We start from the raw sequence: 25,078 nt of genomic DNA, 5'->3' as shown, positions 1-25,078 counted from the left end.
TTCATGGAGCAAGAGAGACAGAGACCAGCTATCTAACTTGTGTCAGCTTGCCAACCACACACATCTGACAACAAAAATCCCCCAAACTTGCCCTTCAGGGAAAAATCTTTTGACCCACCCTACTCTTGCCCTGGCAAATCAGTTAGGCAAAGAAAGGAATATATACCTGAATATATGAATATTCTTAAGTGTCAGTTGTATAGTGTCTAAGTAATAGTTATTTCAGAAAAAGTAATTCCTTATTCTTTCTTCAGGTGCTGACCATAAGCTATACTCAGATGTTTATATGCCTTGCTTACATTTTGGAACAGCCTAAGAATCACTTGTAGGACCTTCTTAGAACCCTTTTTTGGAAAACTCTTGGATTTCCCAAGGCTTACTTTAAGATTTTTTTTTTTTTTAATTTGACAGAGAGAGAGAGCGCAGAGCGAGGGAGAGAGAACATGAGTCGGGGGGAGGGGCAGACAGAGAGGGAGAAGCAGGCTCCCTGCTGAGCAGGGAGCCCACGGCTCAGGGCTGGATCCCAGGACCCCGATCCTGGGACCCCGGGATCATGACCTGAGCCAAAGGCAGACGCTTAACTGACTGAGCCACCCAGGTGCCCCTTTTAAAAGTTTTTTTTTATTATTTATTATTTTTTAATTTTTATTTTTATCTCAAGGCTTACTTTAAATCAAGATACAATAATTCCGTAGGAGCTCTTGTTAATAGCTGCTTGGTATTAGCAGTTGTGGAAGATAAAGTGCATCACTCCCTGACTATGATTATGATACACAGTTTTCAGGTAGCCTTTCCTTAGTGATCCTGTGGGTTGCTTGTTGCAACTTAGTTCACTGTACATGACACTGTATAGTTTTTCTTTGGGAAAATTAATTCTAATGTTCTTATATGTTTTGTTGTGTAGTTTTAATTATTTTGTGTTTAAAATAAGATAATGAATATCTTTCCCCTCCCTATTTTCAATAGATTTATATTTTATAAACCTTACTCATATTTCCTTGTGGACATATTTCCTTGGGGAAATATCCTACATGGATAAAAAAATAGATGTCTTTATAAAAGAAAAATTCATTTAAGCTCAAACTAGAGCTCAATCTTTATTACAGGCCTCATTGTCAGAAGTATTCTAAAATTGTCTTTAATACTTGTGAGAAACTCTCCTAAAATATACTTTTTCTAGTGCTGAATGAAAAGACTACATTAGATTCTTTACCAGAAAATGACTCCCTAAAGAGCCAGAGGTTATTTAATGATTGTGGGCCCAGCAAATCATAAAAGTGAGGTCCTTCTCTTGCAATACAAACTAAATCTACCCCACAAAATACACTGAGAGGTCAGTAGAAGTCCCTCCAGGGACCCGTATCATAAGAACCATGCACTCAACTCCATATATTAAAGTGAGGAATTAAGAAGAGGTTTTCCAATAGTCTTTCTCCACTACTGCTTTATATTTAGAGATAACAGAGGCGGTATTTTAACAAGATTACGGAAAAGTTTTACATTTACTTTTAAAAATTCCTGTTATGCCACAATATCACAGCTGTTTCCATTTTTCATCTACTGTTTGCATATTCGTTTTCTTATGGTAATCACAAAAACCTGTGATTGTGCTGATGCGATCTTTTATTTCCACTTTAGGTAAACTTTTAAAGATAACTATTATTTCGTGCTCTCTCTCGCCGGAACGCAGCTGAGGACACGAGGAGTAGCCGACCCCGGGAAAAACGACGATTTAGCTTGAGGACAGGCGTCCGGGAGAGAAGGTGAGGGCTGGCCGTACCGCGGCCTCGAGGCCCCGCCTCCCCGGGCCCCACCGTCCAGGCCCCGCCTCCCCGGGCCCCGCCCCGGCCCGCCGCCATGTTGTTCCCTTGGTGCTGGACGTGAGTAGGTGGAGTTGGACCCCGGCAGCGCTACGGTCTCCTGCCCGCGGGTCCCCGACCTGCTCTCCTCGTTGCACTTGGACGGGCCAGCCGGGAGCTCCCCGGGCGTCCTCTGTGTGGCCACGAGGTGAGTGGAGCGCGGACGCCCCTCGGGGCCGGGCGGGGGCCGAGGCCGGGGCCGGGCGCGCCAGCGTCAGGGTCTGGGGGGGGCTCATGGGCCCCGAGTGCGGCCTGGCCCTCCGGCAGCCGGGGCGGGGGCTGCGCGGGGCCGCGGGGCAATCGTCCGTCTCGGGACGGGGGACGGCTTGTTGCCTCCTGTCTCCTACTGACTGACGCAGGAGAAAAGACGAGTTCCCACACCCACACAACCCGAGGAGAGGGACACACACCCAAACACGCGGGGACACATGGAGAGACGCCCAAACATCTGGAAGACACACGCAAACACCCGGGGAAAGAGAGATCCATAAACACCTGGGACGCACACGGACTCAAACGCCGGGGGAGAGCGACACGTACGTACGTTCTCGGGGAGGGGGGGAGAGGTACACACACAACCCCCCGGGAAACAAACACACACACACACACACAGAAATACACCCAATCCCTCGGGGACACACAGATGCACCAGCCTTTCCCCCAACCATTCGGGGACACACACACATCCACACACCCCAGCCCACCCAGACAAACCGTACCCCCGAATGATTAACGTAGAGGAAGCAAAGGCACTCACAGGGTTTGATTTTGGCGACCTCTGACAGGCTGCCCGGGTGAACATTTGCCAATGTGTTAATGACCACTCAGTTAAGGAGTTTGGAATGTGGAGCCAATTCTAGGGGCTGGCGGCATTTTGGGGCATTATCTGATTGAGACTCTGGCTAAGGTTTCAGAATCGTGTTCCTTTCTTCCAACTTAGTTTGTCAAGAGGCAAGATGAGAATTTAAAGTGCTGACCAAATAGCGGGGTGGTATTAGTTGTCTTTTTGTTGTTTTTCTTTTTAAGTGATGATACATCCCGTGACCATGGTTCTTTTGAGGAATGACTTTTCTGCTGGTTTCCAAAATGTCATGTGATCACAGTCTTTTTATAAGATTTCAGCAACCTGATAAAATCAATAGAATTTGATAGCTTTTTTAAAATTAAAGAAAAATTTTTACATGTTTGTCATTGTAGTGGAAAATCCCTAAATTGCCTGTAATCTCAGAAACTGTTTCGTGTAGCAGAACTAGAGAGACGAAGGAAACCCAGAACTGTTCGGGTTTTTTTCAGCCTTTTAGGAAGGCTGTGCTTAGTTTCTCTTTCAGGAGCTTATGTCGAAATTATAATCACGACTTGCCCATAACTCTCAGTATCTTATTTTGATCCCCAAATCTAAGACAATGGTGTGATCCGGGTGCTTTTAGTATTTTTGTGTAGTCGTTGTAGTTAAATTCCTCTTGCTTATACTAAAAAGTTTCTGGTTTGGTGACTTATTTTGGAGAGTTTTCTGATCTGGGGATATTTTTGGTTTATCATTTGTGAGGTTATAGTAGACCAACGAAAACTAAGGAGAACATCATTGGCCTTGACTCTCTTAGAGGTTGGGGAAATACGTTAGTGCTCTTCCTCTTTTCCATCCTCTCGTGTCTTTTCATTTCTTTCTATCCTTACCACTCCTTCCATGTAGACTACAGTACTCTGGAGGCCTGAAGCTAAGTTCCTTTGGTTCTAGAAGTTAATTTTTAGCCTCCCCTCATTTCTTACCATTTCTTGGGCAGTCACTCTGGCACTGGATGTTATGTGCATATAAGTCCTGTTCATACATCATTTCATTTAATTCTCACAACAGTTCTCTGCTATTAGCTCCATTTTACTCGTGAGGAATTTGCTGGGGGCATAGGAAGGTTAGGTCTGTTTCCCAGGTCACACAAGTAGGGAAGAGGGCAGAGGCAGGATTCGGGGCAAGCCTTTGTGAGTTTTGCTTTGTTTTCTTTTTTTAAGATTTTTAAATGTATTTATTTGAGACAGAGTGAGAGCGAGAGCGATCATAGAGGGAGAAGCAGACTCACCGCTGAGCAGGGAGCCTGATGTGGGTCACCATCCCAGGGCCCCGAGATTATGACCTGAGCCGAAGGCAGACGCTTAACCGACTGAGCCACCCACGTGCCCCCTTTTGTGAGTTTAGAGTGGTAGTTCTCACCGTGGGGACATTTGACGATGCCTGCAGGTGATTTTGGTCCTCACCTGAGAGGGAGTGCTGCTGGCTGGCATCCAGTGGGTGGAGGCTGTGGATGCTGCCCAACATCCTACAGTGCACAGCACAGCCCTCCACAACAAAGAGTTGTCTGACCCAAAATGTCACTAGTGCCAGGGTTGAGAAACCCTGCTTTACAGCAGTCTAACTTTGAGGCTCACGTTTCAGCGCTTCTGTAGTTCTTCAAATGCAATGTCATTTTCCTATTTAGGATACCTCCTAATCATTTTAAGAAAGAACAGTGGGGAAAATTTGAGAACTTAAAGAGATTTCCCTTGACCAAGAGGCATATTCATTCATTTGAAAGACTGAGGAGTGAGCAAATAATTTCTGATAACAGAATCTTTTTTTTTTTAAAGATTGATTTATTTATTTTAGAGAGTGTGCATGTACGTGAGCGGGGGAAGGGGTGGAAGGAGAGGGAGAGAAAATCCTCAAGCAGATTCCCCACTGAGTGGGGAGCCTCACGCAGGGCTCGATCCCAGGACCCTGAGATCATGACCTGAGCTGAAATCAAGAGTCGGATGCTCAACTGACTGAGCCACCCAGGTGCCCCCAGAATTTTTTTTTTTTTTTTTTTTTGTTTAAGATTTTATTCTTTCATTTTAGAGAGAGAGAGAGCATGCAAGCAGGGGAAGGGCAGAGGGAGAGGGAGAGAGAAGCCCAAGCAGACTGTGCTGAGCACAGAGCCGGCCGCCGGGCTTGATCCCACAACCATGAGATCATGACCTGAGCTGAAACCAAGAGTCAGATGCTCAACTGACTGAACTACCCAGGCGCCCCCAGAATCTTTTTTTTTTTTTAAAGGCAAAAGTGTCAAAAAGAGCTTGAGAGCCATTCAGAGCTGTTGAAATAGACTTAGGGGTTTGGTTTCTGTATTATTCCAGTTGTCAGTAAACACTGGGCAGTCTGTTGGGCACTGATATGAAGGTGCTGGTGATATGAAGGGCAATAGGGAGTTGCCAACTCTGCGAAGCTTATAGTCTGTCTAATCATAATCGTAAGATCAGATTCTGACTCTGTCCTGGAACAAAATTTATTGCCTGGGCTACTCAAGGTCAGGGGCTAGGGGTCATTAAGAAACAAAATGTCTGTATACCCACACACGGTACCTGTAAGGGCGTTTACTATGGGTGGACTTAGGTGAAATGGGGAACAGTTGATGTGTTTCTTTTTTTTTTTTTAAGATTTTATTTGTTTATTTGATAGACATCACAAGTAGGCAGAGAGGCACGGAGAGAGAGAAGCAGACTCCTTGCTGAGCTAGGAGTCCGATGCAGGGCTCAATCCCAGAACCCTGAGATCATTACTGAGCTACCCAGGCGCCCCTGATGTGTTTCTGATAGCTTTTTAGGTTGACCACATCTGAATATTTACAAGAATCAATATTTACAAGGAGCCATTCTTGTTGAGCATAAAATTTTCCTTACATTTAGCCTCAGTAGGCAGTAGTTACGCATGCATTTTATCATGGAAATCAAGAAATAAATGGTGAAATTTTTAAAAATGACTTTTATATCATTTTCTTTTCTTTCTGTTGTTTTCCAGCCATTTTCACCATACCTGTCTAAGACTAGGCCCTTCAGTATATGTACTACTTCATTGTGGTGGTGGATGTAACTATTAGGCGAACTCTGGGGGTAAGTGATTGAGAGGAGGAGTCAAAAAGGTTTGGCTCTCTGTTTAGGAATCACTGTGAAAGTGTTATTCATGCAGCCAAGATGGCATCTTTTGTGGGTAGCTTTGCTTTTGACTCATGCTGATGGATAGCATGTTCTTTGTTAATTACAGATTTCTCTGTCTCTTATCAGGAGTTATCTCCTAGGGGGTAAAGGGGATGCTAAATTGTACACCTAGAAATGATTGCTATCATATGGGATCTAGCAAAGGGATATATATGTTCTTTCCTGATTTAAAGGGTTTCATTCTGGGAAGGGTCAAGAGGAATTGGTGCAGGAAGAACATGCACTGGCCTCAGAGGAGTCTTGCTCGATCTATAGTTGGCTTGCTGCTCTGGCCAAGTTAGGTCACCACATTTCTTTCTTTGTAAAATGGGATGGTTGTACTTTACAGTCTCTATGAGATTATATGACACCAAGTAGAGACATCATATTATTGGCTTCCAAATAGTTCCTCTCCAGGCAACATGCTGGTTAAGCAGCAGGAGGGAATAAGCCAAATAGAAGTGTGCTTGTATGTTTGAGAAACGCGTCTCACTTGAAAGCTAGCTAGGTAATAAATTTGTTAGTCAAAACCGGGGACCAGAAAATAGGGCTTGTGACTAAGTAGGTCATCAACAGAGAACATTTATTAAGGATTGGGGTGGGGGGGGCGATGAACTCATGCCTCAGGGAGTTGGGAAAGCTGTGATGCAGAGGCACGTTCTGGATACCTGAGGGAGGAGGCCTGGGGGACCCGGGTGTATAAGCAGGTGGAGGAGGCCTGGGGGACCCGGGTGTATAAGCAGGTGGAGGAGGCCTGGGGGACCTGGGTGTATAAGCAGGTGGAGGAGGCCTGGGGGACCTGGGTGTATAAGCAGGTGGAGAAGGCCTGGCCTCTCCTTGTCTTGAGGAGGTAAGCCTGGAGGTAGTCCTAGGGCCGTGCTTGCCAGGAAGCCTGGGGGTGTCTAGGCTTGTTAGATACCTTGGAGGAGAAATCTCTATTTTCCAGAGTGAATCTTGATATTGTACATGTTGTGAAAGTTGAGCTCTGGGTATTTCCACATTCTGTATTCTTCCATTACTTTTTGTTAATTTTTGACCAAGGTGGATACAGGGTTTAGAATGCTGTTGCCTATCATGAGCACAGAGAGGACAGCTAGAAGTAAATGAATGCAAGTAAGCTGACAGCTAAATCAGCACAGGGTGGGGAAAACGGGTGTGTATTTTGAAAGAAATACAGAAATGAAGCAGGCAGTCAGGGTTTACATTCTGCCCTCACTGAATCTAGCTCACTTCATGGTGGGAAATCTGGACACAGACTCCACTTCTGTCCAAGGCCTGATGCCTTACAAATCTATGCTATTGTTTGATAGGGGACGGAGAAATAGTATGGAGCAACTTGATATACTCATTCCGTGGCCACATTCATTATCCAAGTGTGAAGGCTAGCAGAGCAGTGTAAACTAACAAACTGAACTGTTAGTTCAATGTAAACTGAACTATTTTAATTCCAAGTTCTTGTGAATTGGACTAGGTTTTTGGGTACAGAGGCCAAGGTAGTTTTCATATGAGTGGTTGCATTGCCAGTGTTAGAGAAGCCTGAAAAAAGCCTTACAGATTTCTTTTCTAGAACTTGCTAGAGTGTTTATTTATTAAGATTTTTTTTTTGAGAGAGAGAGAGCGAGCATGAGCAGGGGGAGGAGCAGAAGGAAAAGGAGAAGCAGACTTCTCGCTGAGCAGGGAGCCCCACGTGGGACTCGATCCCAGGACCCTGGGATCGTGACCTGAGCCAAAGGCAGAAGCTTAACCGACTGAGCCACCCAGGTGCCCTTAGAGGAGTGTTTTGATTTAACAGGTTCAAAAAGTTAGAACTCACTTGACTATGGTGTGTAGCTAGGCACCCTGCTCTAGTTTGTGCAGTTTCTCGCTTGTGTATTTAATCAGAGCAGTGATTAGATAAACATACCTGAAAATACATACATGGTTTAGTTGGAAGTCAGAACAGAACAACCGAAGAACTGCTTGAGGACCACACGTTGGTGAATGCAGAACATTCTCTGGAAGGAGTTCCGGTATTTTTTTTTTTAAGATTTTATTTATTTATTTATTTGAGAGAGAGCGTGCGCACAGAGGAAGAGGGAGAAGCAGACTCCCCACTGAGCAGGGACCCCGATGTGGGGCTCTGTCCCAGGATCCCAAGATCATGACCATAGCTGAAGGCAGACGCTTAACTGACTGAGCCACCCAGGCACCCTGAGTTCCTCTAATCTTAAAAAAATTTCGTAAATAGTTGTTTTGGAGCAAACAGCTGCTACCCTCATATCCTGTTCCTCATTAACATTTGCGTAGTACTTGATTTTTATCCCACCAGCCCTGGAAAACCTAGCTTTGCAAAGATAACAACGTCATCTAAAGGAATGTGGAACAATCTCATGTTGAAGCCATGAACTCCCTTGAGCGCCAGCTTGCATGGTGTCTTACAGATGTCTGCTACCTCTGTGGCTCCCTCAGAAATTTAGAAGAGTCTGCCCTGCCTCTGTTGCCTATGCAGACTGACCCTTGATCCTCTCTCCCTTGTTGTCCGTAGGGTTTCATCTCCATTTTCTGCTCTACACACTTCTTTAGGGAGTAGATTTGCCGGTGGTGAAAGGGGCCTCTAGGTGCAGAGAGGGTGGTCATGGGGTCTGTGGCCTTTCAGGAGAAACCCTTGTGCTTTCAGCCTGGCCAGCCTGTCTCAAGAAGTGTCAAGAAGTGCCAGTGTGCCTCTTCAGGTCTGCTCTGGGAATCAGCTTTCTCATGGTTAGCTGCTTTTCCCCGGGTTAGCGTTCCTCATCTCTTCCGTTTGTCGTTACTAGGACATTTTGCTGTCCATCTCAATTTCATTGCTCTCTCTCATCTACAGTTATTCCCTCTTCTTGTCCTTTTTGAGTTTGTATGTGTGTGTGTGTATATATATATGTATATTTTTATATTTAAAGATTTTATTTATTTGGCAGAGAGAGAGAGAGAGCGAGAGCAGGAATACAAGCAGGGGAGTGGGAGAGGGAGAAGTAGGCCTCCCGCCGAGCAGGGAGCCCGATGCGGGGCTCGATCCCAGGACCCTGGGATCATGACCTGAGCTGAAGGCAGACGCTTAACGACTGAGCCACCCAGGCGCCCCTATATGTATATTTTTAAAAATTTTTATTTATTTGACAGAGACACAGTGAGAGGGGGAACACAAGCAGGGGGAGTGGGAGAGGGAGAAGCAGGCTTCCCACTGAGCAGGGATCCTGATGCGGGGCTCGATCCCAAGACCCTGGGATCATGACCTGAGCTGAAGGCAGATGCTTAACTGACTGAGCCACCCAGGTGCCCCAGCTAAGGGGAGTTTTAAGGACCATTAAATAGAAAGCATTTTCAAGGTCACTGCCAGGCTGTTTAGACCTAATAGAGACAGTAATGATGGCTGGGTCCCGGCTCACACTTAGAGGTCCCACCTATGCCTCCAGCTAGAGATACGATGTTTCATAAGATCCTTTCCCAGTTGGGCCTCCGTTCCTTTATTTGTTTAAGAAAAATGCCTTGAGTACCCTTTGAGTTTTTATGTCATGTACATCCAGACAAATGGCTACATCTGAGAGAATTCACTGTACCAGGTGGTCAACTGTGGAGGTGTTTTCTGGAAGCATACACAGCAAAGTCCTAAGAGAAGCACTTTTCTCTTTATTTGCTTTACGGCTTTGTGTCCCTTAGGGCATTTAGATGAGGACTGAGGAGAAGCCCCTGGATTGGCCTTTAGGAGCTCTCTGGTGACTTGGGAAGCTTTTTGTAGCAGTACCTTGGTTGGAGCAAACTGGGCATCGTTGATGGAGAAGTGGGATGAAGTGAACTTTCCTGTAAGCCAGCTGCAGTGCTCTTGTGTGTCTTCTCATTTTGACCTGGTAACAACTTCCCTGCAGAATGGGCTCCTCTAATCCAGTTGAGTCCTATATGCTAGACATATAGCTGTCCTCTTGCAATACATCTTGGGAAATCCCCACTCCTCTTACTTAATTTCTTTTTTTTTTTTTTTAAAGATTTTATTTATTTATTTGAGACAGAGAGAATGAGAGAGACAGAGAGCACATGAGAGGGGGGAGGGTCAGAGGGAGAAGCAGACTCCCCGCCGAGCAGGGAGCCCGATGCGGGACTCGATGCGGGACTCGATCCAGGGACTCCAGGATCATGACCTGAGCCGAAGGCAGTCGCTTAACCAGCTGAGCCACCCAGGCGCCCCTCTTACTTAATTTCTTAAGAGCCAAGAAGTTCTACTTTGCTGTGGCTTCATGCCTTATGGGTCGTGTTTGTGTACTAACTCTTCCCTGGGTTTTTATGGAAGTTCTCCAGACCTTACCCTTTTCTGCTCCAAATTAAAGACACCTGGTTTCTTACCTGACTTGAGGAGTCAAAATCAATGTTCCCTTAAGTTACAGCAGATCATTTTAGATCATATTTAATTTGTGTTTTGCTGCTTTAATGCATTTTGCTAACATGCATATTTAAATTCATTTCTTTCACAATGCAGTCTTCTTCCTGAAACCTAGCCAGAATTTCCAATAGTCCTATCTTGTGACTTTTATCCATTTCTTTGTCTTTGAATTGTGTCCTTCACAGTGCAACCCTGAAGTATCTTAAACAACCTTAAACTAAAAAAAACTCTTTTCTTTATTGTTAAGCAGTTTAAGTGTCTTTCACAGGTAAATGTCTTATAGGTAGATTTATGGGTGTTCTTTTAAGGACCTCATTAAACAGAACAGAATAAAACGTTATCCTCACTTCCATGATTAGCATTTTCTCATGAGTAAGTCTGTTCACTGAACTGTCACAGTTCATGGTCAAAATGTAATATTAATAAAGTCTCACAGGTGAGGGAGAGAATGGGGAAATAGTGATGCCAAGTAAAGATGAAAGTCTGGAGGGTATTATGAGTAACACAAATGGATCACGCATCATATACAAATGATGTAGGGGCGCCTGGCTGGCTCAGTCCGGTAGAGAAGGCGACTCTTGATCTCGGAGTTGTGAGTTTGAGCCCCATGTTGAGGGTAGAGTTTACCTTAAAAAAACGTATACACACACAAATGATGTGGACATGTATTGATCATTACAGATCCGTTTAAGAATCAGATGAAACCCTTTGTACTCTTTCCGGAGAAAAGCTGAAGCACACACTTCCATCTGTACATTCATCCTTATTTCACCTGTCATTCTAGGAGGTGTGTTTTCCCCCTGCAGCTCCTTCATGGACTCCCCAATTAAGCACACTCTATACCCAAACTGTCCAATACTCATGTAGCAATTTAAATTTAAACTAATTAAAATTAAATAAAATTAAAAGTTCAGTTCCTCAGATCAGTTGCATTTCAAGTGCTCAAAGCCACGTGTGCTTAATGACACCGTACTAGATAGTGCGGGAGTAGAATATTTCCATCATTGCAGAAGGTTCTGTCTGATCATGGTGCTCTGTATTTTCAAGATGGTTTAAGAAGACTTAGTTCCTTAACCTCTCTTTTCCTTCCACTCTCTCCACCACTGTTAATGATTAGTTCGTATACCTAACTACAGAGGTGCCTTGTGTTTTAAGCAAAATTGTGGGTATGTATTTCTTAAAAGTTTAATTAGGTGACTTATCTTCAAAAAAGAGTACTTATTGGGTCCCCTGGGTGGCTCATTCAGTTAAGCTTGGTTTTGGCTCAGGTCATGGTCTCAGGGTTGTGAGATCGAGCCCGATATCAGGCTTCACTCTCAGCACAGCGTCTGCTTGAGGTTTTTTCCCCCTCCTTCCTCCCCCTAGGCTCCCCCCCAACTCATGCTCTCTCTCTAAAATAAATAAATAAAATCTTTAAAAAAGTTTGTTGAAATGAGTTCTTCAAATAGGGTGTTCTACTCTTGCTTTGTGATAGTGTAATTTGATTTACAGTTTTTCTCTTGCTATCTCTGTGAGGTAATGTTCAGTGGTCAACTAGATGATTTATTTCATCTGGTAAGTTGTGCCTCTAAACAAAAAGTTGTGCCTCCAAGTTGGTCTCTTCCTACGGTATTTTGCTTAAGTCCTGTGTGTGTGTGTGTGTGTGTGTGTGTGTGTGTGTGTGTGTGTGTGTGTTGACCTCTTGCTGTAGAGATAAAGCACCCATTAGACTTGGTGACTTCTTGACTTGCTTCTTGCTCATGCATTTCAGCAAGACAACCAAGAAGACTGGAAACAGAGTGGAACTAATTAGGCTGTTAAGTGAGAGACACTGATACTAAGATTCAAGGAATGAATCCAGCTCTAAGCGAAAATAGAAATAATTCAGAGATTATCCATGTGTTTCTTTCCTTGGTTAGTTTCTTCGAACCTCAGAATAAGTGGTATGCCTCTAAACTAGGACATTCAAGATAAATGCAAAAGGAATGTGTGATTTTGAGAAAAAAAATCTGTTCCTAAATTTAAAACAAGAGTGATAAATTCAATTTAAGTGTTTGGAAGTAAGGACTAGTCAAGGGGTTACAGAATATGTGTTTCAAATCTGAAATTTTGAGCAGAGCAGTTTACAAACCCAGCCTACTCTCCCTTCGGCAGCTTATTAGAGGAATGTTGTCATTTTTAATGTTCACCAGCTCCCTGTTGGAGCCGGTAGTACTTAAAGTGGCGTTTTCATTAGACTTGCAAGAAAGAATCAGTTTTTTTGTCCCTTCCCACACATTTTAATAGACTTCAAAAATAGAATGGGGGAAGAACTGATTGAACAAAGAATTGTAAGCGTGGAAAGTACAAATAGAAAAATAAGAATAGAATAAAGGAGGAAGTTATTTTCTCTTTGTTCTTAATTTTGCATTTATTTGATACCTCGCAGAACCAAAAAAAGGACAAATGAGTGGATAGAATTAGGTGTGGTGTGTCCCTCCTAGGGAGTTGACGTAATTAGGAAGAGACGCATAGAGCACAAGTGAGTGAGAGCTGTAATCAGGTGGAAATGATGATGAGAGCAAAGAAAAGAGGAAGATTAGGTTTCTGGGGGTGGCCATGGCAAGCTTCTTGGATGAGGTGAGGTCTTTGAATGACTAGGATTTTCCTAGCTGTCTAGGTGTTGGGAGGGAACTCCCAGTTCAAGATAAGGGCCTGAACAAAGACTGGGCTGTAAATTCCTGTGATAGGTGTGGGGACGGTGAGTTGTAGTGATATAATTGGGACAGGTTTGTGAGGTTGGATGGCCCTTGGAATGCCATGCTCTAAACCTTTATATAATGAAAATAATGAAGAAATAAATGGGGTTAGTTATCCGTTAAGAATGGAGGCAGTTGGATCTATAAACAATAAAAAATATCTGCCTTTAATCCCTACAAATATTCCTATTAGAGATTTATATTTTTTCTGCTTGGATCTGACTCCCTCTTGGTTTACTGTAGTATAATGGCTTTGGAAACCAGCAAGGGGTTGGGGAAAGCCAGAGAAAAGGGTACTGCAAATAAACTATCTGTAAACAATTGATAGTTAAGAGAAAAGTATACAATAGAAAAGTATACAATAGAAAGTATACAATAGAAAAGTATACAATAGAAAAACAGTGTGGTAAAAAGTAAAGGGTGGACATACAGTGCTTTTTGTCTTCAGTGTTGAGGTATCTGCTGAAAACGTAGCTCATTTTCTTTGCTGCCAGTGACCTACTTACCCGTTTTCCCATTCAGATTAGCGTGTGTTGTAGACAGCACGTGTTGGTGCCAGCACATGTATTGTAATCCTAAGCTATCTGCTGTGTGTGTAACAGTTTGTTCAAAAGGACACTGATGAAGGGACAAGGAGATCATTCGTGGCTTTGCATAAATCTAATTTTAGGGTCTTATTTGACGATTCTTAGGCCGTATACATATTTGTGTGAGTGTGTGCATCTATAAATGTACACCTATATTCTTTAGATATAACTCACATACCGTAAGATTCACCATTAATGTATACAATTCATTGGCTTTTAGTATATTCACAAAGTTGTGCAACCATCACCCTAATTCCAGAATATTTTCGTCACCCCCCCCCCCCGCGCACATACACACACAAAGAATCCCTGTACCCATTAGCAATCACTCCCCATTTACCTTTCCCCACCCATTTCCTGGTACCACGAATCTATTTTCTATCTATGGGTTTGCCTATTCCGAACATTACATATAAATGGGAGGCCACATGTAATATTATTAACAATTCAGTTGTTGGGACATTTGAGTGGTTTCCACTTTTTGGCTATTATGAATAATGCTGCTATGAACATTCACATACAAGTTTTTATGTGGAGTATGTTTTCATTTCTCTTAAGAGAAGAATTGCTGGGTCATATGGAAAGTTTATGTTTAACTTTTTGGGGAATCACCAGGCTATTTTCCACTATCATTGCACCATTTTACATTCCCACTAGCAGTGTATGAGAGTTCCAGTTTCTCCATATCTTCATCAGCACTTGTTTATTGTCTGTCTTTTTTGATTCTAGCCATCCTAGTGATATGAAGTGGTATCTCACTGTAGTTTTGATTTACATTTCCCTAATGATGTTGACCATTTATGCCCATTTTTAAATTGGGTTACTTGGGTTTTTTTGGTAAGATTTATTTATTTAGGGGCACTTGGGTGGCTCAGTCGGTTAAGTGTCTGCCTTCGGCTCAGGTCATGATCTCAGGGTCCAGGGATTGAGCCCTGCGTCGGGCTCCCTGCTCAGCAAGGAGTCTGCTTCTCCCTGTCCCTCTGCCCCTACCCCCACTTGTGCTCTCTATCTTGCTCTCTGTCTCTCTCAGATAAATAAATAATAAATAAATCTTTTTTTTTTTAAAGACTTTATTTGAGAGAGACAGAGTGCACGAGTGGGAGGGGCAGAGGGAGAGGGAGAGAAAATCTGAAACAGACTCCACAGTGAGCTTGGAGCCTGGCATGGGTCTTAATCTCATAACCCTGAGGACCTGAACCGAAACCAAGAGTCTGATGCTCACCCAGGTGAGCCACCCAGGTGCCCCTCTTGCAGACTTTAATATAAACCTGTAAGGTTTTCTGTGCTGTGATCACGGTATGCATGCAGTTTTATCATTCAGCAACAGCATATTTCTACAGTCCCACCTTTCCATGTTTCCTCAGGGAGTGCAAAACATCGCCAGTTAGGCATTTAGGGCATTTGCATTTGCCCTACTATTGACATTTTTGCAAAATTTCTTTTTTTTTCTTTTTGACATGATTTTAGAATAGTATGGGGATGTATTTTTTGCTATACTTTATTTTTATTTATTTATTTATTTTTAAAGATTTTATTTATTTATTTGAGAGAGAGAGAATGAGAGAGAGCACGAGAGGGAAGAGGGTCAGAGGGAGAAGCAGACTCCCCGCTGAGCAGGGAGCCCGATGTGGGACTCGATCCCGGGACTCCAGGATCACGACCTGAGCCGAAGGCAGTCGCTTAACCAACTGAGCCACCCAGGCGCCCTATTTTTATTTTTTAAAAGATTTTATTTATTCATTTGAGACAGAGAGATAGAGAGCATGAGCAGGGGAGAGGGAGAGGGAGAAGCAGGCTCCCAGCCGAGCCAGCAACCAGACGTGGGGCTTGATCCTCGGACCCTGGGATCATGACCTGAGCCGAAGGCAGATGTTTAACCATATGAGCCACCCAGGCGCCCCTGCTATACTTTAGAAAATTGATAACTAGGGTAAAAGTATGGGCATTTTTTTCTTTTTAAGATTTTATTTATTTATTTGAGAGAGAGAGAATGAGAGACAGAGAGCATGAGAGGGAGGAGGGTCAGAGGGAGAAGCAGACTCCCCGCTGAGCAGGGAGCCCGACGCGGGACTTGATCCCGGGACTCCAGGATCATGACCTGAGCCGAAGGCAGTCGCTCAACCAACTGAGCCACCCAGGCGCCCAGTATGGGCATTTTTTAATGGTATAATGTGTTTCCATGAAACTGAATCTTCTTAGAGAGTTTTTTTTTTTAAACATTTTATTTTTTTTTCTAAGTAATCTCCACATCCAACATGGGGCTTGAACCAACCCCGAGATCAAGAGTTGTTGCATCCTCTACCAACTGAGCCAGCCAGGTGCCCCAAGCATGTTTCATTTTTATTAGACATAGTAGGTATGCCAATTTCATTATTATTACCTCTGCACTTAGAGGCATGTTCAGGGTGCATTAGGAACGTGGGGGAAGAGACTTCAGTGGGAGATGAGGTCTAGCTGCATCTACAGGGGTGAGCAGGAGTTAGCAAGGGGTGGCAAGAGGAAAAGATGAAAGGGAGGTGAAGTATAAAGCCACAGAGTGAACATCTTACTGCAGGATCCACCTACAAGGCAGAAAAGCCACCATTTTCAATCCCAAAGCCAGCTGATGCCATTGGTAGTTGAAAGGGATCATAAGGGCATCCGTTGAAGCTCTACCTGAGGCCCTCCTCTTGCCCTCACCTCAGCCAGTTAACTTTCTGGATTCCACATCTGATCAGGTTGCCTGCTGCTGAAGCTCTTTCAGTGCTCTCATCATTTCAGGGGTGTAGATGGAAATCCTTCCCATGTGTCTCAGGCCCTGCCTGTTTCAGAGCCGCTCCCTCCAGTCCCCTGTGTATAGCACTCTCCTCCCTCTCTGGGCTCCAGGTGCTCAGGCCTATCTTGGGCTCTTCCTCTGCCTTGGCCTCTTCCTTCGCCACTTCCTCGCTCCGGCTCCCTCTGCTTTTCTTGGGGTTTTCTCCCCCTATTGCTCAGCTTCCTGCTACTGGCCTTAGCCTGTGATCAGACCCACTTACCCTGGGTCAAATCCCCCTACAGTGGAATCAGACCTTGATGAGGCTGCTCTCTATGGACAGCATGCAGCTAAAATGATCATTGAGACATTGCTTTGGAAGAGCCCGCACTGGAAACTGGTGTGTAATCTCTCACTAACACACTTGAACACAGCCCAGTTTCCCTCTGGCCTTGGAAGTTACCACCTTTTTAACTGAGCAGCAGGTGAAGTAGCTGGCTGAGTTACAGGGTCGTAGTGTATGAAAATTAAGTCCCCCTGAGGTCTGGAATCACAGGTGGCTCCATGAAATACTCACATGTGAGGCCTGGGTCTGACTGAGAGAGCTGCAGGTTTACACACTGCATCTGTCACTCACCGAGGGAGATGCTGGGCAGAATCCCCTGCACTATTTAAGTTGTTTGGTTTCTGGTTCAGCATGAATACTTGCACTCTCTATCAAGTGCCTCATTTGTAGGTCTTGCCATAGTTCTAACACACATGGGTTTGTGTGCAGATTGTCACTTAACCCAACTACAAGCTGCACGTGGCAGGGACTGGGTGGGTGTGACTGCATCCACAGTGTCTGGCACACAGGAGACTTCACTAAGTACTTGTTTAAAAACTGCTTTGCCACCTACTCCATGGAACACTAGGCTTCTGGGGAGATGCTTCAGAGTTCTGCCAACATTTAATTGACAGTTCATTTAAAACATGTTTAGGGGCACCTGGGTGGCTCAGTCGGTTAAGCGTCTAACTCTTGATTTCAGTTCAGGTCATGATCTCAGGGTTGTCAGATTGAGCCCCATGTCAGGCTCCATGCTCAGCATGGAGTCTGCTCATCCCTCTCCCTCTGCTCCTCCTCCCTTTTGCGTGCGCTCCCTCCCTCTCTCTTTCTCTCCCTGTAAAATAAATAAAATCTTAAAAAAGAATGTTTAAACTATTGAAATTCTATTAAAACTTCGGCACTTGGGGCGCCTGGGTGGCTCAGTTGGTTAAGTGACTGCCTTCGGTTCAGGCTGTGATCCCAGGGTCCTGGGATCAAGCCCTGCGTTGGGCTCAGCACTCTGCAGGGAGTCTGCTTCCCCCCTCCCCCGCCCCGGTCTCAAATAAATCTTAAAAAAAAAAAAACTTACGCACAGTTAGATGTGCTTTATTTTTTTTTTTTTTAAGATTTTATTTATTTATTAGAGACAGTGAGAGAGGGAACACAAGCAGGGGAAGCAGGAGAGGGAGAGAAGCAGGCTCTCCGCTGAGCAGGGAGCCCAATGCGGGGCTCAATCCCAGGACCCTGGGATTATGACCTGAGCCGAAGGCAGATGCTTAACGACTGAGCCACCCAGGCGCCCCTAGATGTGCTTTATTTATAGTACATGTCAGTGGATTGAACACTATTAGTTCTGTCAGGTTACCTTGTTCTTGTGCAGTTCTTGAAATAAAGCCAGCAGTTGAAAGGCTCTTAGCATCACAGCTGCTTATGTTCATTCAGCAGTCAACAGGAAAACCCTCAGAAATAAATGCAAAGGCAGCTGAGCCTAATAGGTTAAGTGGCAGGCCTTGGAACAGTCAGCTGCCTTGAGATCTCCCTCTCTCCATGTTTTCCTAGCTGTATGACCTCAAGCAAGGTAGTAGACCTCTCTGAGTCAGGGTCCTCATCTGTAGTGGAGGGATAGGGAGACACTTGAGAGGAGTGGATGCAGTGAAGCAGAGGAAAGGGCTTATAGGACTTAGTCAGTGTTCGCTGTTACAGCTGTTGTTACTGTTGCTATTTCATCTTTAACCCCAAATGTCAAAATTTTGAAGAGTCTTCATTTATTCGTTGATTGAATTTATAAGTTAAGGGCTGCCGTATGTAAGTTTCACAAAAATGCCCTTTGCTTAAAGAAGGTGTGTGTCGGGGATAAAACCTTTGGTTTAGACTAAGAGAGCGCTAGTGCTTTAGCCCAGCTTCCCCCATAATCTGTCACTCAGAAACCTTCACATGGAATTTGATCTCTAGGGTTAGGATCCTTTGGCTTCCTCATGTCTGCCTGCATAATCCTCTTCTCTGTTCTGCCCAGGACTCTTACTGAAATTTGACTTAAGAAATGGTCATGAAAGAAACCTTTCCTTAAAACTGCCAGTAAAGACTTCTTCATGTGTTCATTCCACAGAAACTTCTTGCACTCCTATAATGAGCCTGGCACTGTGGTGAAACGCTTTTACCTATTGTCCATGACCAAGTGAATCTTCCCAATGGCCCTAGGAGGTAGGATGTCAGGTAGCTTGTCCAGGAGTGTGTGCTCTTGGCCTTTGGCACCAAGAACCCTTCTCCTTTCTGATAATGGGCTACTATTCTGTCACAAAGTTTTCACCTCTGCCTTGGCTGCCCAGAAGCTTCCTGACACAGCGCTGCCTTAGCTTTAGCCCAGCTTTTCCTTTGTTGCGTTGGTGCCCCTCCCTCTCTTGTGACTCTTCTTTTTTCTTGTTTGTGTTAGCTTTATTTAATTTTTCGGAATAGGATTATTCTCAGCCACTCAAAATTTGGGCAAATTTTGAAGAATGACATATTTTACGTTTTTAAAAAAATTTTATTGAGAGCGAGAGAGGGCAAGAGAGCGCAAGCAGGGGGAGCAGGCTCCCTGCTGAGCAGGGAACCCAACGCAGGGCTCAATCCCAGGACCTGAGATCATGACCTGAGCCGAAGGCAGACGCTTAACCGACTGAGCCACCCAGGCGCCCCCATAGTTTACATTTTTATCCTAAAAATATCTTGCAGTTGTTTGAGTGTGAAACTTAGAAAAGAAGGGTGGGCAGGCAAAAACCTTCTTGAAAAAGCAGTGATTGAAGTGTAGTATTTGGGGGCGCCTGGCTGGCTCAGTTGTTAAGCGTCTGCCTTTGGCTCAGGTCATGATCCCGGGGTCCTGGGATCGAGTCCCGCATCGGGCTCCCTGCTCCGCGGGAAGCCTGCTTCGCCCTCTGCCTGCCACTTCCCCTGCTTGTGCGCTTGCATGTGCGCGCGCGCTCTCTCTCTCTTTCTGACAAATAAAAATATTTTTTAAAAAAAGTGTAGTATTTGATTCTAGGGTTTTTTTTGGACTGAGAAAGGTCATGGACAGCTTTCAGGTATGGTTTTCCTTTTATTTTTATTTTTATTTATTTTTTCTGGTTTTCCTTTTAAATTAAGAATCCAGATGCTCATGGAAGTCATATTTATTCACATTTTAATTTTTGTTTTTACTCTTAAAACTATGAAAACAAATTAAACGTACATTGCTAAGATGAGCTTTCTAATTTTTTCTTTGCAGATAATGATGCTGCTTGAGCTGAACAATTAAGGTAACATTTATGACCTATGTAATATGCTTTTCTTATTCAGGATTGTTTATCAGATTTAGCTGAATTGTTAAAGTCGTGTTTTAACCTTGTTGAGGTTGCTTGTGGGCAATCATTCCGAACTGTGTAGTAAAAAAGACTTCACATTATATTTTAAGGTAAGTTCTGAAAATAACATAACAGGATACCTTTATTCATTCATCTTATGCTGAAGTTTCAAAGGGTTTTACTATTTTTAGAAAAGAAAAAGGGAGTATTTTTAATGTCTCCAAGCCAGTTATGGTTATGTTAATGTATAGATTGCCTGAAGCTAGCTTTTGTTGGATTCAGTGGGAAATAAGATGGTTTATATCGTTATCTGTATCGCCATGTATGTTTATATACGACTCTACAGTAAGAATCAAAGAAATGTTTGTATATATATTGTTTTAGCAAATGCCAGCATCCTTGCAAAGAGGGTATCTGCAAGGCCCCAAATTATAGATGGGAATTGTAAAAAATCATACCCCACTTCCTGGTGTATGGGTCTAGCATACCCCAGATTTGTTTAATCAGAATAATGGCACCAACTAGGAAATCCTACATTATTATGAAAAAAGAAAAGGACTGTGTCAAAGTGTCCTGATAAAATTATAAATGACAAATCTCAAGGAATGTCTAAGATTAAATTTGGTAGATATATGCAACCAGTCACCTGGGGAGAGGTTATTAGATTGCATCATCTGGTTTATAATTTGATGTGAAGATCCTAACAATTCAGTGCTGTGCAATAAAACTTTGTGTCTGGTAAGGTAATTAGAGACTTACTCAAATACTGGGACAAATGATATACTAGAATCACACACATCTCTTACATCCTTAGAACACAAAATGGAACTTTTGTGTTCATGTATCTTGAAAATCTTGTGAAAGGAACAGTCTTGGAATGGGGGCTGCTGGGGAAGGTTCCTGGTGTTGGTGATGACCATGCTGAGTGGTTCCGAGGGCTCAGCCGTTAGTTAGGTGAAGTGGGGTAGGATCACCAGCAGAGGAAGCAGCATGTGCCAGGGCCAAGGCAAGGGAGAGCAAGGGAGCTGAGGAAGTGGAATTGAATTTCAGTTCCATCTGACTGTGCATTTGTCAATGACTGAAGCCGGAAATGGGGAGCAGGGCTAGGTGTCTTGTCTTAGAAGTTGGACTTAGATCTGAAAATCTGGAGAACCACTGAAGAGTGTTAAGGATAGGGCCTTAGACCAGTGCTTTTTCCTCATCTCATAATAGCTGGTATGCAATGTTGGTTTTGTTATTCTTTTTTTCACTTAATTGAAATTGTTTAAGCAAGATTGCAAAGTTAAACAAAGGAACAGATTTACCAAGTTGTTACCTCTGTCAGGAGATTAAGGGGTTTGGGATTGTTTCGATTTCCTCTCTGACATGAATTTAGTTTGGGCATTGAGCAGAGCAATCCACTGAAGTCAAAAAAGTCTCCAAGAGGTAAGTACTTTGATTGCCTCACAGTTTTGTTGGCCACTTTAAATTGTATCAGTTATAGTAGTAATTATTGTAGTAGTAACTTAAAAGAGCCAATAAGAGTTATAGACAAGTTCTACAGGTTTTACCAGAATAGTGTATCATGTAGTTGGAAATGCAGAATTCTTACACATGACAGGAAGTATTTAATTCCATTATACTGGGTCACATTTGCATATAACCAGGAGAGAGCCAGATAATGTTTACTGCAGTGAATTTCCAAATCCATCCTAGTCAATTAATAATTATGGTTCATGTCTTCATTACTTTCCCATTGATGGATTCACAATATATCCAGTTTCATGTTAAAGTTAATAACCATTTTTGCTCTAGAACTGTGCTGGCCACTATAGCTATTGCCTCTAAATGTGGCCATTCAAATTAGTTATGATTAAATAAAATTTAAAATTCGGTTCCTCATTCCCTCCAGCCACATGTCAGATGCTCAGTAGTCATGTGGCAAGTGGCTGCCATATTGGACAGTGCAGATGGAGGACATTTCCATCATTACAGAAAATTTTGTTAGTGCTATTCCAAAGATTGTCTCCTTTTATAAATTTTAATGTACTTAAAAGCCATGTAATAGTGAAGTATTTACAGATTAAATGATACAATTTGATTCAAAATAACTGGGGAGAATTGGGAGTTACAGAAGAAACAGGATTTGTCATAAGTTGGTAATTGGTGAAGCTAGGTTGGGGATCCATGGGGGTTTCATTATATTATTCTCATTATTCAGAAATTTTGTGTATGTTTGAAATTTTCCATAATAAAGAATAAAAACAGAAGCCTTAAATAGGAACAGTGCTCCTGTTGGCACTTAAAAGTAGCCATCTAGGGACCCTGAGCCCAGGGTCCTGGGTCGAGTCCCGCATCAGGCTCCCTGCTCAGCGAGGAGCCTGCTTCTCCCTCTGCCTGCCGCCCCCCTGCTTGTACTCTTGCACTCTCTCTCTCTCTGGTAAATAAATAAAATCTTAAAAAAAAAAAAAAAAAGTAGCCATTTGTAAATGGGCATCTGAAATTCTACCCCACACAGGCTGGTGCCTGTGGTGTAGGGAAATGTGTAATCCTGCCCCGGGGCTTCCCCAAAAGGGTACATAGAGTACTGCATTTTTTTTTTTTTTTAAGGTTTTATCTATTTATTTGACAGAGAGCACGAGCAGGGGGTAGTGGCAGAAGGAGAGGGAGAAACTGAGTGGGGAGCCCGATGCGGGGCTCCATCCCAGGACCCTGGGATCATGACCTGAGCTGAAGGCAGATGCTTAACCAACTGAGCCACCCAGGCAACCCTAGAGTACCACATTTTTAAGATTTGTGTCATTCCCTCTGAAAACACAGACGTGACAGCCCAGGTTCATATTTATTAAGAGTTAGAACTGCCCAAATGAGTCTTGTGGGCAGAATGTGCTAGATTATGATATTTTGTTAAAAAATTCCATTGCTGCTGACATTAATTTTAGCCAAGTCCAAATCATGTTCCTAATGAAGAGAATGGAGTCCATTTACTCAGGCATTGCTTATTTTTGTTCACAGCCAAATCAGTCAGCTTCTGTCTCTGGTTTCCTGGTTACCAGCTCCTATGGTGATAGCGTTGGAAGAGAAAAAGGGGAGGTCATTGAGAAAACCCTTGGCACAAGACGAAAGCCATCAGTAAAACTGTCACTGTGCCACCAAAGGGCTGTTTGAAGTTGTTACAAACACCTGCCTACGTTGGTCTCCTACTGCATGTCTAAGAAATGGGGCAGGGCTTATTGTGCATAGAGAGGGATGGTTGAGAGCAAGGTGTTTGGGGTGAGACTTGGCTTTGAGTGCCTGCCTCAGTCAGCTTGGGGGAAGAGTGAGCCCTGACTGGCTGTGTCAGGGAGTATCAGTAGGGTTGTGTCTGCTGTGTGGTTGAGCGCTCAGCGTGTGACAGCTCTTGCATTAGGCATTTTCTGTACAGAAAAGACTGGGGACTCTGCGCTTTATTTCCCTTACGCACTGATATTCATAGAATCATGTAGAGAAATGTACAGGTCTAAAGCAATGTAATGGTACCTCTTTATTTTACAGGGTTCTAAAGTCAAAATCGTGAGATTAATAATGGCAGGAAAATCTTCACTTTTTAAAGTAATTCTCCTTGGAGATGGTGGAGTTGGGAAGAGCTCTCTGATGAACAGATATGTGACCAATAAGTTTGATACCCAGCTCTTCCATACAATAGGTGTGGAATTTTTAAATAAAGATTTGGAGGTGGATGGACATTTTGTTACCATGCAGATTTGGGACACGGCCGGTCAAGAGCGATTCAGAAGCCTGAGGACACCATTTTACAGAGGTTCTGACTGTTGCCTGCTCACTTTTAGTGTCGACGATTCTCAGAGCTTCCAGAACTTGAGTAACTGGAAGAAAGAATTCATATATTACGCAGATGTGAAAGAGCCCGAAAGTTTTCCTTTCGTGATTTTGGGCAACAAGATTGACATAAGTGAACGTCAGGTGTCTACAGAAGAAGCCCAAGCCTGGTGCAGGGACAACGGCGACTATCCTTACTTTGAAACAAGTGCAAAAGATGCCACAAATGTCGCAGCGGCCTTTGAGGAAGCAGTTCGAAGAGTGCTTGCTACTGAGGATAGGTCAGATCACCTGATTCAGACAGACACGGTCAGTCTGCACCGAAAGCCCAAGCCTAGCTCATCTTGCTGTTGATCGTTAGAGAGGTTGCCCATGCGATCTAACCAACTTACACACATTCACAGAAAAACAAAACACGGTGGAGCAGAGAATTAGCATTTGCAGCAATGGATCATCTACTCATAAAATTAAACTAACCATATTGCTGCTTTGTTAGTGGGTGGGAGAAGGGACACATCCACTCATGGAAGAATCAATGTACTCAGTAGTGGCACCTTACATTTATAAATTGTAATGGTTGTCTAATAACATTTAATTTAAATATGTACCTTGCAGAGCTAATAAATGAGATGATCAATACTTTAATTATAATTAAAACACTTGAATATTCTGGAAGTTATTGTTTGTTTTTCCTGGGAAAATGGAGAACTACTTTTTATATGTGTATATTTTTATGTAATTAGCATTCAGTTCCTGGTTGAGGGGAAAAAAGATTCCCTAAAGCAATAATGTTAATAAAGATTAAAACCTAATGCGTTTGCATTGCAGTTATTTGATTACTTCTTCATTCTCTTTAAAATTATTTAAGTGTTCACATTTTCATTCTCCATGTCAGAATTGCTCTCACTAGTAATCACTTGTTGTGCCCCCACCCCCAAAACAGAAGCCAACTTTATCACTCTTGGAGGAAATACTAAGGATTGTACTTGTGTGAGGGTAAACGACATCTTTGTTCGGTCACATATGTAATGCCTTCTCTGTCATTGAACACTGTTTAGTGATTTGCTCTCAAGGAGATTTTGATAAAGCGAATTGTAGTCTTTCGCGGGTAAAGTTCATGCTCTGCCATGTGTGCCTATCCCATCCTACAGAAGCAAACCAACCCACTGTGGGTTACCAGAACATGCTGGGGCAGGGTTGTCATGCCCTGCTCATTGGGAGCCACTGAAAAAGAATAGCAGTATCATTCAGTAAGCTAAGCTTTTGAAAGTCTAATCTAACACAGAATAGACAATTTGGCTATATGAAAAACATTTTAACATTTTGAATTTGGGGAAATTAAATCTCTTCATAGTTTCAGGTTAGAGACAGTTTTTGTTTTTATTACTTACTATCAGTCC

General features: G+C 43.3%; 2 protein-coding genes across 7 annotated transcripts in view; both read left to right on the top strand.

The window, feature by feature from the left end:
- Positions 1–1,862: 1,862 nt before the first annotated feature.
- RAB9A (RAB9A, member RAS oncogene family) lies at positions 1,863–24,490 on the top strand. 4 transcript variants are annotated; one of them, XM_006747816.3, is made up of 4 exons: positions 1,871–2,007; positions 2,219–2,395; positions 19,808–19,838; positions 23,397–24,490. In XM_006747816.3, the coding sequence occupies exon 4, from the start codon at positions 23,427–23,429 to the stop codon at positions 24,030–24,032; it is 606 nt and encodes a 201-aa protein (XP_006747879.1). In that variant the 5' UTR covers positions 1,871–2,007; positions 2,219–2,395; positions 19,808–19,838; positions 23,397–23,426; the 3' UTR covers positions 24,033–24,490. The 4 variants fall into 4 exon arrangements, with proteins under 4 accessions (XP_006747881.1, XP_006747879.1, XP_081665299.1 ...); XM_006747818.3 differs by lacking the exon at positions 2,219–2,395 and having other exon boundaries at positions 1,863–2,007; XM_081809173.1 differs by lacking the exons at positions 1,871–2,007; positions 2,219–2,395 and adding an exon at positions 5,665–5,756.
- Positions 1,903–25,078, top strand: part of OFD1 (OFD1 centriole and centriolar satellite protein) — an 83,476-nt gene continuing 60,300 nt past the window's right edge. Inside the window, exons 1-2 of one of the 3 annotated variants that reach the window (XM_081809154.1) lie at positions 1,903–2,007; positions 19,808–19,838. The gene's annotated coding sequence lies outside the window, so the exon portion shown is untranslated. Of the gene's footprint in view, positions 2,008–18,627; positions 18,643–18,677; positions 18,769–19,807; positions 19,839–25,078 lie in introns of those variants that run through there. The other 2 variants (XM_081809156.1, XM_081809155.1) reach the window with 2 other exon arrangements.

Source organism: Leptonychotes weddellii, chromosome X, assembly GCF_054177405.1.
Source record: "Leptonychotes weddellii isolate Sample4059 chromosome X, ASM5417740v2, whole genome shotgun sequence".
NCBI classification, from domain to species: Eukaryota; Metazoa; Chordata; class Mammalia; order Carnivora; family Phocidae; genus Leptonychotes; species Leptonychotes weddellii.
Note: the sequence above shows the minus strand (reverse complement) of the source record. Positions and strands in the feature narration are given on the sequence as shown.